Consider the following 14,869-nt stretch of genomic DNA (forward strand, 5'->3'; position numbering starts at 1 on the left):
GAAACCTCTGGAGGTCCCTTCCAACCTACCTGGTTTTGTGATTCTGGGACTTCCTCCTGCTCTTTAACACACTCCAGGTCTGGAAGCCCAGCTTAGCTCTTGCTACGATGGAAATTTAATTTACGTCTAAGATGGAAATTTAGCCTTTCCTTTTCCCCTCTTATTTTCCTGATTGTACCATACAAGAAAACAGGGAATTAAAAATCTGCCACAGATACCTGGAAAGGACCTCATCAAAGGCTATTTCCATTCCTCTGCCCCAACCAGGGTCAACAATACCTATTTCATTCCTGAGAGAGGTTCATCTAGCCTGTTCTTAAAGACTTCCAGTGGTAGAGACTTCTCAAAACTTCTCATGAAATCTTCAACACCGTACTACTCTTAGCAAGTCAAAAATATTTTGTCTGCAGTGTATTTACTGAGATCGTCATAACTACATTGCCAGAATAATTCACCTATTATAGCTTAACAATGGTGTAAAGCGGAGGATCACCTCAGTAAGTGCCACTTCCTCATATGAAGCAGTTAATACAGAAGAGGGATTGTCATGGATCGTGGCAGAGGATAGAAAATTGAAGACCATGATGAAGAAACCTACAACAGGATAAATCACTAGATACAAAAGCAAAGTCATAAATAACAAAAGCTCATTGTGATATCAGCTCTTCTAGAGATTTTGCAGTTCTGGTTATGGTAAGTAATAGGGGATGGGACAGTGGGCATCATTTGATATTCTGCTCTACACTGAAGATGAGATTTTTCCATTTGCATTCACTGGAGAATACAGCATGGGAAGAGGGAGGTTAATTCTTTAACAATGACATTCAAACACAAGCTGTTCTAACTGCAAAGGTCAGAATATGAGACAATCTGTAACTTATTTACAGCTGTAATAATAGTAAACGCTCTTTCCTTTAAAATCATTTTAATATATCAGTTGCAAATTTAAAAAGCAGTGTTAATGTATAATTCATCAGAGAGGATTAGGCACAGTTTAAAGAGCAAATATTGCCAAATCCAATGAACATGTCTCAAAAGATCGTATACTGAAATCTAACAACAGATGACAAAAATCAAGTGACCAACCATTTGTGTCTTTTTGGCACCGTGGTGTGTATTCAAAAATCAAATTACCATAATAGTACTTTTGGGATCTTAATCTGACTTCCTGCATAAACAACCTACAAGACTTCCTTGAAGTATTACTGAAACGGAGCCTTTCTTTTAGGAAAACTTTCTTTTTAGAAAATATCAAATCCTGGTTGAGAGGTAGTGAAGAATCTACCAAAAAGCTCTCATAAAATGTTCCAATGAATCATTACCCTCATTCTTTCCAATTTGTAAACTTTTATTTCCTTTTCTTTTTTAGTCTGAATATTTCTAGTTTCAACTTTAAGCCACTGGATCTTGATCTACCTTTTACCAATAGATTAAAAAGCGTCTGTTCCCCAGCTAAGACAGTGAAGAATTAATTTCCTAAACCTTACCTAAAAGAGACTACGCTTCACAGCTGGTCACTGTGTTTCCCAGTCTTCAATCATTTTCAGACTTCTCCGAATAACCTCCTTGATTTGTGAACACAACATGGTGAGATATTATACTGGAAGATCTATCTAATAAACACGAGGGTAATGTATTTATGTTACTAAATGATACTACCGTATGTCAGCTTCTGAAGCCACGAATATCATCAGCACTTCCAGCCATTTTACATTACAGGGAGCTTGTCTCGGCTACCCACAATGACTAAAGTTTTTAAGTCATTGTTTCCAAGGACACTGTAAGGGAAACTCTTAAGCATAGACCACACGCCCTGTTCTTAGATGTATTGCTTTACATACATACTGAAATATGTATTGTTTGTGCCCACCTTAAGAAGAAATCCAAATCACTCTGAGTGGACTGTTATTTTAAGCATTAATTGGCAGAAATCTGGACAATTAGTAAATATTAGGGGAAAGCTGTGATTTTCTGTTTTCTTTCAAGGTCGTTGACAAAAGTTTATAGCAATGCAACAAGAACCAGTCCCTAAAGGACCTAAACAGAGTAACTCCTCATTCAAAACCATATTTCGTATCTTTCAGTTATCCAACTTTATACCCTTTTAATGTGAGTCACGTTAATACTGTATTGTTCTAATTTCTTACTGGTGAGTGAGCTACAGAAATATATTCCTTCTGCCTATCATCCACATAAGCCTGCATTTTGCTTTCTCTGGGAGAATTCTGTAAAAGCATGTAATAAACATCCCTCAGAAAGGATATGAAAGTAGACTTGACAAACAGAAATCGAGCTGTGCAACAATCTTAACTACAGTAACTCTGATAACCAGGTTTTTATAAATACTAACATTTTCAAGATGTCTCTCTCCAGCTTACTGAGCAGAAATGTGAAAAGGTCACTGGTATGAAGATCCTAAATTTTTAAAAAATATTTTCTAAAAAGGATGCAAGTCTGAACACTACATATGATTTATAAACATAAAAAGTATCGGTCTTCTCTTTGGACTGTGAAATGCTAAATTTTCTCTCTCCTAGCAGAACATGATACCCTGACAACTACACTCACCACATCTGAAGGCAGATCTTGTTAGGGGCCTCATTGCAGGAATTCAGGGTTTTGTTCACATAACAACATGTTTCTTTTGCCTGAAGATACCTCAGTGGGTGTAACTGATCTCTGCACAGGGAGACTGTGGCAGACTCATCCACAGTAGGATGAGTAAGTCCTGTTAATCTTTCTTAGCTGCCCACAAACCATGTCACTGTAATCCATCTGAAAAACTCCAGAACTGTGCCTCAAAGTAAGCCAGAGAAGGTTACCAACACATTAATCTCCCTTTTTGCTTATTAAAAGAAAAATAAAGAGCTTTGAAAGTCAGAAATTTTTCTTGCTCTTGGCTTTGAAAGGCCTAATTGTGAGACTAAAATGTTTCACAGGCCAAGTTTTAGAGGTTTCTCTTTTAACTTCAGGAAAGACAGACTGCTCGCTAGTACCGGCAGTCACTGGGGAGACGATGGTAATTCGCCTGGTAACAGGGGAGCGATCCACAGACAGTTTAACTATCCCACGCACTGACCTCCTTTAAGCATTGCGAGGAAGGAGAAGTTTCTTCCTCTTCCTATGACACCTTGTCCTCCACGAGGCAGTGGCTGTTTCCAAACACCACTTTTGATTCTGCGGGACTGTGTCCACAAATGGATGTGCACCCCTCCCAGACCTCGAGCTCCTCTGCCATTCCCTGCAATACGCTCCTCTGCTGCAGCACAAACCATGACTGCTGCGTGCACGCCTGTGTCTGTCTCTGTCTGTCTGTCTGCTGGGAAGCAACTGTGCAAGATGGGGCATTTTCCCTCTTATTGTCTGCTGATTTTTCATGCTGTTCCAACCTTCTTCAGAAAGCCAAGTATATTTTGAGTTCAATAGGAAAACCCGAGGCCAATAAAAAAATCTATTTAAATTATTTTTTAAATCCTCTGATAGCCCTGTATAAAGGAAACCCAGCACCTCAGGAAGCTTTGGCAGTGTTATGCAGGCAGGCATGGACTCAGACGTGATATTCCTCTGGCTGCCTTAGAAAAGTAGAAACCCAACTGTGAAGATCATCTAACAGTAAAGATGGAGAATAGCTCTGTGTGCTCTGTAAAATATATATGTACATATATTATAGCATCAAGACAAAGGTATGAGGAGCTATGGATTGCAACTGTGCAGTTCAGAAAGCATGTCTTGATATTCATTTTGGAGGCACCCTAAAAGCATAAAATAGGAGTTCCTGGTTTATTTTTGAAGTACCGACCTGTTCCACTTTAGTTTCCCCTCTTCTACTTACTAAGCCGTTTTCCCATCCTCCATGCCACAGCGAGGCACTGTCAACAATTTTGAGAGACCTGGGCAGAGAACTAGAACAGGTCCATCGCCAGACTCCTTTCCAGTTTTTGTTCTACCCGTTTACCCAAAATGCAGAAAACACAAGACTGTCTCAGTGCACCTACAGCGCCTGATACTTGATTGCTGCCTGTCCTCAAGAACTGTTTCTATGACCTTCCTGGAACTCACTCTGCACCGCTGTTATTAATGCTCAAATTGTGCCACTTTCTCCAGGTAAAAACCTCAAGATTCTTCAGTCTCATGTGACTTGTCACCTTCCACGTTGCCCATAACAGGGTAGCAGGGGCAAATACTACTTCCACCTGGCAGCCTATTTCTATTACTGGCATGCATAGGTCTGAAAAGACCAAATCACTACCTGGATCGCTCTGAAAAGCTTCTCAGGGCTGGCTTAGTCTTAGTTCAGAGAATGAGAAAAACTGGAATGGCAGCAGTCACTCTCCTTCAGCATGAGGATAAGAAATCTCTTTTGCAAAGCACTGTAAAAATCACTACTGAATTAATAGCTAAATCAGCACCAAGCCTTCTTATTTTGGACTCTGGAGGCTTTACCCACTCAATGCTAAATGTCCAAAAGAAGAAAGAATTAAGGAAATTCATCACATGATGATAAGTATGAAAGTTAACCTAGCCATAGTGCTGTTAAGCAAAGATCTAATGCAGCATTTCTAAGATCATATAACATAATACAGAAAAATACAAGAAAAACATATGCTATACAATCCATCCATTAGAAAATAGGAAAAAATCCCAACTCTATCAAAAGCCAAGAGAGATTATTCTGCTGCACGGTAACAGAGGTCACCATCACTTCACACACAAGTAGAATCCTTCAAGTGCTGAGACAGCATTGCACTCATTGTCTTCTACTTTGTTTCAACTTAATGTGAATAATTTTGTTCACAGATACGGGTAAGTGTCCTGGTTTCAGCTGGGATAGAGTTAATTTTCTTCTTAGTAGCTGGTACAGTGCTGTGTTTTGGATTCAGTGTGAGAATAATGTTGATAACACGCTGATGGTTTAGTTGTTGCTCAGTAGCGCTTATCCTAAGTTAAGGATTTTTCAGTGTCCCATGCTCTGCCAGCAAGCAGGTGTGCAAGGAGCTGGGAGGGAGCATGGCCAGGACAGCTGACCCCAACTAGCCAAAGGGATATTCCATACCATAGAATGTCATGCCCAGTATATAAACAGGGGGGAGTTGGCCGGGAGGGGCAGATCGCTGCTGGGGCATCGGTCAGTGGGTGGTGAGCAATTACATTGTGCATCACTTGTCTTTTCTTGGGTATTATTTCTCTTTTTTTTTGTTATATTTCTCTTCATTACAAATATTATAATATTATTATTATTAGTTAGTAGTATATTTTATTTTACTTTAGTTATTAAACTGTTCTTATCTCAACCCACGAGTTCTACCTTTTTTTTTTCCTCCTCCCCATCCCACTGGAAGGGGGGAGGGGGAAGCGGCTGCGTGGTGCTGAGTTGCTGGCTGGGGTTAAACCACGACAATAAGAAAGGAAATTTCAAGTTCAGAGCGTCCTGGGAATCGTATGGTATTAGAGATTCATTGCCACTGCTAAAAGTCTTTGCCAAAAGCTCATAGAAACTTCAGGAAAGCAATTCTGAGAAATGATCTAGTAATCACTCCAGAAGACACAAAATCATTTAAAACTTACTAAAATGCCAAAAGTCTCTCAGATTCTGCAGTTAATCAGTCTTTTAAGAAAATTTACTATCACGTGTTTCAACAGTGCTTCAATCTCACTTCCCATTTCTACGAAATTAGTCTTCAGATGCCGTAACTGTGAAAGAAACATCAAAATACAATATGTGCAACTTAGAGACAGACACCTGCCTGGGATTACAGACAGCCCAAGAAAAGAGCTCTGAAATATGAAATTAAATTTAGCAGGGCATAAGTCAGGTAATAATGTATAAGTAATGATAAGTCAGGTAATAATGCTGTTTTACAGCACTGTCAGGAGCAGTTTTGCTCTTGAAAGCAGTAAGTAATCATATCATGAAGAACCAATGACTGAGGAAGCCTTAAGTGTCAAATGGTAACATTGGTAGGAACAGAACGGGATCTACATTCCTGAAGGCAACTGTATCTTTAAAAAGTTGGAGATGCAGTTTTATTAATTTCATGTGAAAATAAATCAGCTTTGTAAAGCATAAAATAGGCTACCATGAAATACTTTGATCAAATAATTTTTCAAAATGAGGCCCACATGCATTGTTAATTTAGCAGCAGTGTGTAAGTGGTATTTTCCTATTCATCAAATGCTGAGTTACATGTCTTTGCAAACAAACTAAAATACAGTGCAACAGTCAAGGATGGGAGCACCTCTGTCATACCAATTCTGGCGAAATTAGTAAATCTGCATTTGATCCTAATTCATGTAATACACATCTCTAAGGTATAACCTTTATCTCTGCAGTTCTCTATACAGCACACAAACATCAAGTATTTCTTCTCCGCAGATCAGCTAACACACTCTAAACCTACAATTAAATCAGTTGAAGTATTTTAACATGGCTTAAGGTAAAATCTATTAAAATGAACAAATACAGCCAATGTATCCATTCTAAATCCAGGAAATACACAGGCTTCAAGAAACCTACTTTTTTGTGCATTCTGGGAATGAAATGCCACCGAAACCACATTTACTGAAATGTGAACTGAAATGTGTACTGAAACCATGCAAACCCTCAGCACTTCAACTTGAAATACCAGGTTATCCCAGAGATGGTTTCTATGAGTGTGCTATGAAAAAAAATTGACATTGTATCACACAATCACTGCATTGTTAATGATTAGCCCAAAAGAAACATATTACCATGTTCATCATCTTTCTTTTTTAATATTTTCTCATTTCAGGTGTTTACTTGGCCCTCAGTGGTCTACTGCCTTTTTCTGTTCATGTAAAGAACCTACATTTTTTAATTTATATATCTTATTAACACAAATATATTCAAAAAAGTCATTTCTCCCTATGATCTCTATTATTATTTTACAGTCATACCTTTATAAGCAAACACTTTACACTTGACCTAAAAGGGAAACGCTATTCTGTATAATTACAGAATTTATAAGATTTTACGCACACGGGCATTATTACAGTGAAACAATCAAAACCTTGTCTAGTTTTGAATTCTGCTTCAAGAGCATCACACAGCCAACCACACAACCACTGGTCCACACAGTGAATTCATTACTAATCTTTGTCAGATAATGACTGACTCATAACTCGAATTACAAGTCTTTTATGGTATTTCTTTAAACAGTACTAAGCAAAGTTTTAAATGTGTCAACACTGACTTATGTTTAAAGACTGTTGCCCACAATATTTCAGCTGCTTAACCATTGGTGGGAAGGAGCTACTACTATTTAACTAAAAGTTAATGTCCAATGTCAATGAAAGCAAAAACGGGTCAAAAAAAGATGGAGCATAAAAGGAAAAAACAAGAGCTGAACATTTTACCTCACTGTCTGGGCTGGGCTGGATAACTTCCCAGGTCTGTGAGTCCACGTCGTAGCAGTGAAGCTCATTGGGCAGCGTGTTATCTGCAGCACCACCAAACACGTAGAGATGCCGGTCGAATGCAACCATTGTGTGGCCATATCTTCGCTGTGGAGGAGGAGGGGAGCCTCGAAGTAAGTGCTCGGTAGGAATTCGTGTCCAACTGAGACATTAAACATGAAACAGTATATTTTCTTACAATTCTTTCCTGCAAAGTAAGTTTTCTAACTCTCAGATTGTAAGAATAAAGAAGAGGAGCTCTGTTACAGTAGTTATTGAACCTGCATGAGCACAGACAACAACTAATCCTGCAGAATTCTCAGAGACCTACGTCAGCTCCATGTTGCTAAACTTCTAACTGAAAATGTGATAAAGGCAACATGGTTCCACAGCCCAGATGTATTTATGTAAACTCCAGCAGCTCAAAGGCCACAGCTCGGGAAGGGATTGGTGATCTATTATCACACATTTTAACAGCTAACCCTTCTAAGTAAAGGGCACCATTCTGATACCGTATCCCATTTTGATAAGGCATCGCTTATACACTACGAAAGCATGATTTCAGCCGAGGTCTGGAGGCCGTGAGGTGTTGTTTCAGTTGTGGTTCCACTTCAGCCAGTAACCAGACCAACCAGGTTGCCAGAACAGACCAGTGCATCTGTATTCCCACTTTTTGGCATTTCTATCCCATCAGATGGGCCACATTTTCAGAGCAATGGTCAACACTCTGAGCAAGTCACACCAAACATCTCACAATGAATACTCAAGATTTGAAAAAATACTACGCATTTTACATTTCCCAGTGATATCAGTATGAACTGGTATTTCACAGGACCTCTGTCTGGTTTTAATCAGATATTCATATAACAACTTTTAGGAAGGTAGTATTTGGCATCCCATTCTGAATACACTAAGATTCACGCTTATTGTTTAAAGTGAATCTACTAAACTTTCTGTTCATCTGCTGAAAAAGACCTGTCTGATGCACGTGGCAAACAACAAAGTCTTATTAAAACAGTCCATATTTTATCTTATCTACCCTTCCTCATCACGAGAGGCAGTATTCTTCCTCAGTACCCTTAAGTACGTGCATTTCTCAACTCAAGCAGTCAAGGATTATGTGGATTTTGCGCGACTCAACTGGCTACACTTACATCTTTTCCTTGAATTCAAACTGAAAGAGATTATTGGTAATCTTTGCTCCACTCTGGCCAGAGAAAACAAACATCTTGTCTTTGCAAACAGCCACGGGAAAATTACAGCATGAAGGAGGAATTTCACCACTCTGTTCAATCTGAAAGATAACGAAGTTCAAAATTAAAACTGTATTATTGTAGTGCACAACTACACACGTTGAGTATGCTGCAGGACCATGCAGTACACCAGCAGACAGACAGACCACATGGCAGCAATGTGTGCAGACAACCAAGTCCCTATAAATCTGGCTACAGGTAATCAACTAATGCTGTGCTTACATGTCTGCACAGACTAATTTTACCACGGATAAAAAGGATGGGAGGCCACATTTCTAAAGCCCCTGATACTGTAAGGATCAGGACTCTGATCTTGACAGCCCACCAGCAAAGCTCCCAGTCTGTGGCAGTGGTTAAAGTGGGAAATGCAGTTCCTTTTATCGGGGGCATAGCAAAGCGACCATGGGCAGTCTAGATCCAGTTCACAGATTCACAAACTAAAAATCACACTTTCATATACGCTTGGTTTTCCAAATACACCAACAAAATCAGATTTGAACTGTTTCTTTTCACCTGTGTGACAAATACATTCTGAACAGAGAGCAGTGCAGTCCAGCATAGAAAATTTTAAATAATTGTGTATGAAAACAAACAAACAAAAAATTCTCTGTTAGTGGAAATTAAAGCTTCTTACCTCTTCCCAGCATGTTAGCTCTCTATCCTGTAGGCCAATTGTCCACATATCATTTAACCTATGTTTTAACAGAAAAAAATACTTGATTTGAAACAGTTTATTTTCAGTAATTTTTAGCTCATGGAGTTGAAAGGACCGAGATCCTATTTTATCAGCATTCCTTCTCCTGCACAGGAAGAATTTCCTACTTCCACTGGCAGGAAAAAACCTATTAGAATCTTTTGGTCCTATACCTAAATTTTATACCACCACCTCAGCTTGCTTTAGCATCTTTCTCGTTACAAGTATACTACAGTTAACAGTTACACACAGCAACTCTGCCTGGAGCTTAAGGATTTGAGCTATTTAATCTTCAGGATTTTTACAGAAATACACCTTATTACCCTGCCTTCTTCTACCCATCCCCGCTAACCCCTGAGACTGACCACAGTAATTATTTCTGTGGCTGTATCCTACCTTAAATACATAAAGGAGGACGAAGAGGGTAACCTGACACATCACTGACTACTACGTATCTGACTATGCTTTTCCCAGTACAAGTTACTCACAGTGACTACAGATGCTTCCTTTGTTCAAATCTGCCTGGAGGCTCATGTTCCAGAAAAAGACATTTTTTAACATGATTAGCCATATTTAACATAAATTAGACAGCTCCTCTCACCCAATCCCTCCTTCCAGCTACCCAAGGTCCTTCGGGAACTCCCTAAGCTGGAACTGAGCAATTCCAGAGAGTCATGCATCTTTCTCCAATTCCTCCTCCAGAAATAAAGGAAAGATCCCATCTGTTTTTCCAATTAACAGTTCTCCCAGAGACTTTGAGGAGCTGATAACTTTTCTGCAGATTCTCCTCAGAAGAGGCAACCCAGCACATTGAGGCAGCTCCTAGTTTGTGACAATCTCTACATGCTCTCCCGATGCAAATACTGTGCATCAACATAAAATACTTCTCAAGTTCATCAAGACAGAAAAAAAATTACATGTTCAGAATTGATTCTTCCCTGATAGACTAACAGCAAATGCAAAGAGCTGCCATCTGGGACAAAGTACCAGACTCTCCCTAACTTCTCAGTACCACTCATTTCCAGTCTTTTCCCATCCAAAATCTCATCTCCCTTCAACCTAAATAATGTCACATATTTTCAGAGAAAAAACTGACATGTTGTTCTTAGTTCTGTCATATGACTTCACAGAAAATCCATGCTTTGTTCTGTAAGTCTTCAGCAACATCAGAAGGCTTGTGGCGGGTATCTTTTGAGAAACGCTCATTTGCCAGATTTCAAAGATCACTTAGCATCTTTACAACCAAGAAGGCTGTCAAATTATACATCCATAGCCATTCTGAGTCACCAGATTTTTAGGTTTTAAACACATACTTACTTGAACATGAACTGGTGAATTGCAAAAATGCAATGCTCAACAACAGGCTGGGTTTTGCAAAGCTCCAGTTATGTGTTTAAATCACTCGGTATATGAAAACGTCTCTACAGAGGCGAAAAGTGAGGGACTGGGATTTTACAAAAGCACCCAAGGAGAGAGCGATCCCACCGCATACCGTGCATTGCCATCATATCCTGCAAAGATCCACAGCTTGTCACTATACACTGTTGCGCCATGTGCTGACCTTGCAACTGGCAATCTGCAATTGAGAAAATTAAGAAAAAAAATTCTTAAATCACCTGCAGAGGTGCTGTAAGAAGGATCTGCATGACAGCTAAAATGCACATGTAAGAAGAATAAAGTCCCCTACACAAAATGGCTTCAAGCCAAGAAATTGCTTCTGTCATACATCCTCAAAACACAAAGCAAGCCTCTGAAGGGTACATTTTAGAATTTTACACTCTGCTTCCTTCACTAGAGAAAAATTACCTTAACGCATACATAAAAAAAAAAAGAAAAACAATCCCAACTAATCGCTTGCCAGGCCTCAAATACTCTTAAAGTATTTTACGGAAAGTAGCTAAATAGCGGGACAATTGATAGCACTATCATTACGGCAAAGTGGCAATCCACTTGTGGTAGAAAAGTCCCATGCATATCTTCATGCACTAAGAAGGTGGAACACATAAGTGAGACCTGGGACAGAGCTCACAACGCTTATTTGGGATTGTTTACCGGGGCGTTCCTGAGATGCAGTGCCCACAGTAGAAGATCAAACCTATGATTTCTCTTCCCCAATCTTTGTTGTTTTTACTACATCAGCCAAGAAGTGCTAAACAAAACTGTGATGCCACAAGGCCAGTAGATGTAATGGTAGCTTGTCTGAGCTCATTTGTGCAGTATGCACACTTGTAATTGTGGGGAAAGACAAGGACATTTGAGTTCATCAAATATGAATAAGAATTACTCTCCAAAACGTCCAAAGTTGCTCGAATAACCAGAAAGAGAAATTACTAATGTAGTCTATGTTCTAAAACATAACACATGCTCATCAGAGGTGAGCAACAGTAACTTAAGAATGGATTGTGCATTCCTCATCCCTTTCTGCAAATCACAATAATAAATGTTCTCTTCCCTCTCCCCACTAAACTCAGCATTTCAGAAACTTCAAATACGTAATGAACTGCGGGTAAAGACACAGTATGTCCCATACGCGGGTGTGGTAAACATTAAGTAGCTGGGTTGAAATCAGTGTCATGGATAACATCCTGAAACATGCACAAAGTCAACTTTAAGAACTAATGCGTTACTGGTTTTGATTTTGCCTTGGAAAGCTGAATCTCAGGAACCTGTGTTCAACAGATCCGAACTTATATCATCAACTCATTCATCTGCTTCTGAATTTATTTGCGTGAACACACATCACCTTAAGGCACTTCAAGCAAGTATGTGCATTTCAGAGCACTCCAAGAAAGTCCAACGTTAATCAGAAAAGAATGCGTAGACTTATCTACAAATAAGCTTCAAACTGGTTTCTGATAAAACTAAATTGACACTACGAGGTATCAACAAATTTCATGCTATCCTTGAGAAAGAAACAATTCAAAAGAAAAAATTTCCTTTGCTCCCATCCCTTCTGTCACAGAAATGAAACGTGAAGAATGGATTTTGACCAAATTTCCAATATAGTACACTCTGGAAACGAGGCCTTGCAAAAAAACTCCTTCAGAACAAAAGATAGGTTTCAGAAAACTTTAATCAAGAAAAGAAGGTAGAGCAGAAACCGTCCTGCAGCCTTAATATTAGCATTGTAACTAATTCTAACTGTGCCATGTTAAACGTTTGCTGAGTTACGCTCAAGTCCCCTTGAAGAGCACGGTAATGACGCCAGCTCCTCACCTTCCTTCAGTCTTCCACTCTGTCCACTGTCCAGTTGCAAACTTATATTCAAAGAGATCATTTTTATTCTTCAGGTTGGAATTGGAATAAATGTCTCCAGTATAGCCACCTGGGCAACAACAATTCCATTAGACTCAAATGCAACAGAGCATACACGCTTCTAGTCATTATATCAGAAGAAAACTTAAGTTTAGATCGCACAAAGAGAAGGTATTTGGCTAATGGACTACTACAGGTGGGAGACGACTTCTCCACTCCTACCCCTAAAGAAACACTATGGTAATGAGTTTCAAGTCTTCTTTACTTTAGACAAAACAGCAAAAGTATTTCCAAGCTAAAGCTGAAATCACAGTCAGCCATGAAAAATACCGGATTTGCTAGTGAATAAGATCTTTTGACACTTCCTAAAAATATCTTTTTTTTTTTTTTTCAAAATAATACTACCAGCACATTTATCATTCCAAGCACGCACAACTGTAATCTGCCGCTGTCTTACCAAACACAAACATGCTGCTCCCATAGACCACAGCTGAGTGGTGATACCGCGGTGCTGGCGGGGTCCCCGTGGTAAAAGCCCTGCACGATATTTAGAACAGCAGCAATCAAACACCCTTGTCATGCTTCAGGCACTCAAAGCTATTGTGCAGATTCAAAAAAGAAACAATTGTTAAGTTATTCTACTGTTCCTGAGTGTTTTCACTGGTTTTGGTTTCTTAATTACACTGTCTAAGATTTTATGACAGACTTAGTGCTGTAAGCATAAACGGTTACAAACATGATGCTGCTGAAATCTGTTTGGCAGAGATAGCAAGTGAGGCACAGGTAAGACAACACAGGCTGCACAGTCCAGAGCAAAGGAGCAAAGCAAGGACATCTGTGAGCCCCCCCTCAGCACCCTTCCTGCCTTGAGGGGCTGCAGCAGCCCAGTCCTTCTGCCCACGCATCCTTTCAGCACTGTCAGAGGGTGGACGAACAGTGGCAACCCATGGTGCTCTGTCCATCGCCGTGCTGCCCAGCACCGCCTCGCAGGCAGGAGCTTGGGGGGGCGGGCACTCAATAACCTCCCTGACAGCTCCGCCGCACAGCAGGCTTGCAGAGGTCAGCTGTGACAGCACTTGGGTGGGGGGCGACGCTTCCCCTTGGATGCTCTGGCAGAGCCCCAAGTTTTACGCCTGGGCCTGAGGTTCTGAGGAAAGAAGAGGCATCTCCCAGCCCTGCCAGCAGCCCTGCAGGCAGGGAGGGGCCGAGCCAGGAGAGCACAGCGCAGCCCACCTGCACCACGAGCAGTCCTTCACGTCGAAGCGCAGCAGGTCGTTCAGCATCGTCTTCCTGCGGGGAGGAACGGGAGAGGCGGCTGAGCCGGGCCGCGCAGCCGGCGAGGGGCAGCCCCGCTCCCCTCAGGCCCGACTCCCCTCAGGCCCGGGCCTGCTCCCCTCGGCGCTCGCTCCCCCCGTTCCCGCCCCTCTCCCCACGGGCCCGCCGTGGCCTTACCCGTTGTCCCCGCCGAAGACGTAGATGGCGTCCCGGTAGGCCACCACGGTGTGCTTGCTGCGCCTGCGGGCGGCAGAGAGCGGCGGTCAGGAGCCGCCGGGACACTCACCCCCCACACACACCCCCCACCCCCGCCGCCCCCCGCTCACCGGGCCCCCACGAACTCGTCGCAGGGCGGGAGGCGGCGCCACCGGTGCACCGTCTCGAAGGGCCCGAAGTTGAGGGTGAGGTACTCCACGCTGTCCGAGCAGCTGTGGTCGAAGTCCACGCTCGGCGCCACCTTCGAGCGCCCCGCGCCGCCCGCCGGGGCCCCGGCCGCCGCCATGGCCCGCGCCAGCCCCGCCGGCGCCCAGCAACCGCGGGGCCGCCTGCCGGACTACGGCTCCCGGCGTGCCCCGCGACTACGGCGCCCGGCGCGGCTGCGGGCTCACCGCCGGACTACAGCGCCCATCGTGCCCCGCGACCAGGGCTTCCGGCGTGCCAGGCGCCTCGCCCTTGGACTACAGCCCCCAGCATGCACCGCTCGGGAGGGGGGGGGCGCCGCGGCAGCACCCTGCGGGGCTGCGAAGCGCAAGGTCCCCCGTTCGAGGCCCGCGCCCGGCCGCCGCAGGGCAGGGGCACAGCCCGCCGGGACCGAGGGGGCACCGGGGCTGCCCCGGTACAGACTCAGAAGCCAGGCGGGTTTATACATTAAAAGAGTTTATTTGTTAATACAAAAAAAAACCAAACCAAGAACAATACTCATGAATACGCATAAAGTCTCGTTCCAGAGTCATAGCTGAGCTATTAGCTAGTTAAATTA

General features: G+C 42.2%; 1 protein-coding gene across 1 annotated transcript in view; it reads right to left on the minus strand.

Moving 5' to 3' along the window:
- The window catches only part of LZTR1 (leucine zipper like transcription regulator 1), a 38,636-nt gene extending 24,244 nt beyond the window's left edge, over nt 1-14,392 (minus strand). The window contains exons 1-9 of the mRNA XM_050911369.1: nt 14,217-14,392; nt 14,068-14,130; nt 13,849-13,905; nt 13,073-13,152; nt 12,577-12,685; nt 10,853-10,936; nt 9,301-9,358; nt 8,568-8,707; nt 7,375-7,576 (exon numbers count right to left, since the gene is read on the minus strand). Coding sequence (XP_050767326.1) covers nt 7,375-7,576; nt 8,568-8,707; nt 9,301-9,358; nt 10,853-10,936; nt 12,577-12,685; nt 13,073-13,152; nt 13,849-13,905; nt 14,068-14,130; nt 14,217-14,392 — 969 coding nt within the window. The remainder of the gene's footprint in view (nt 1-7,374; nt 7,577-8,567; nt 8,708-9,300; nt 9,359-10,852; nt 10,937-12,576; nt 12,686-13,072; nt 13,153-13,848; nt 13,906-14,067; nt 14,131-14,216) is intronic.
- Between the last annotated feature and the right edge of the window lie 477 nt (nt 14,393-14,869).

The sequence above is a fragment of the Gymnogyps californianus genome, chromosome 27 (assembly GCF_018139145.2).
Source record: "Gymnogyps californianus isolate 813 chromosome 27, ASM1813914v2, whole genome shotgun sequence".
Lineage (NCBI taxonomy): Eukaryota > Metazoa > Chordata > Aves > Accipitriformes > Cathartidae > Gymnogyps > Gymnogyps californianus.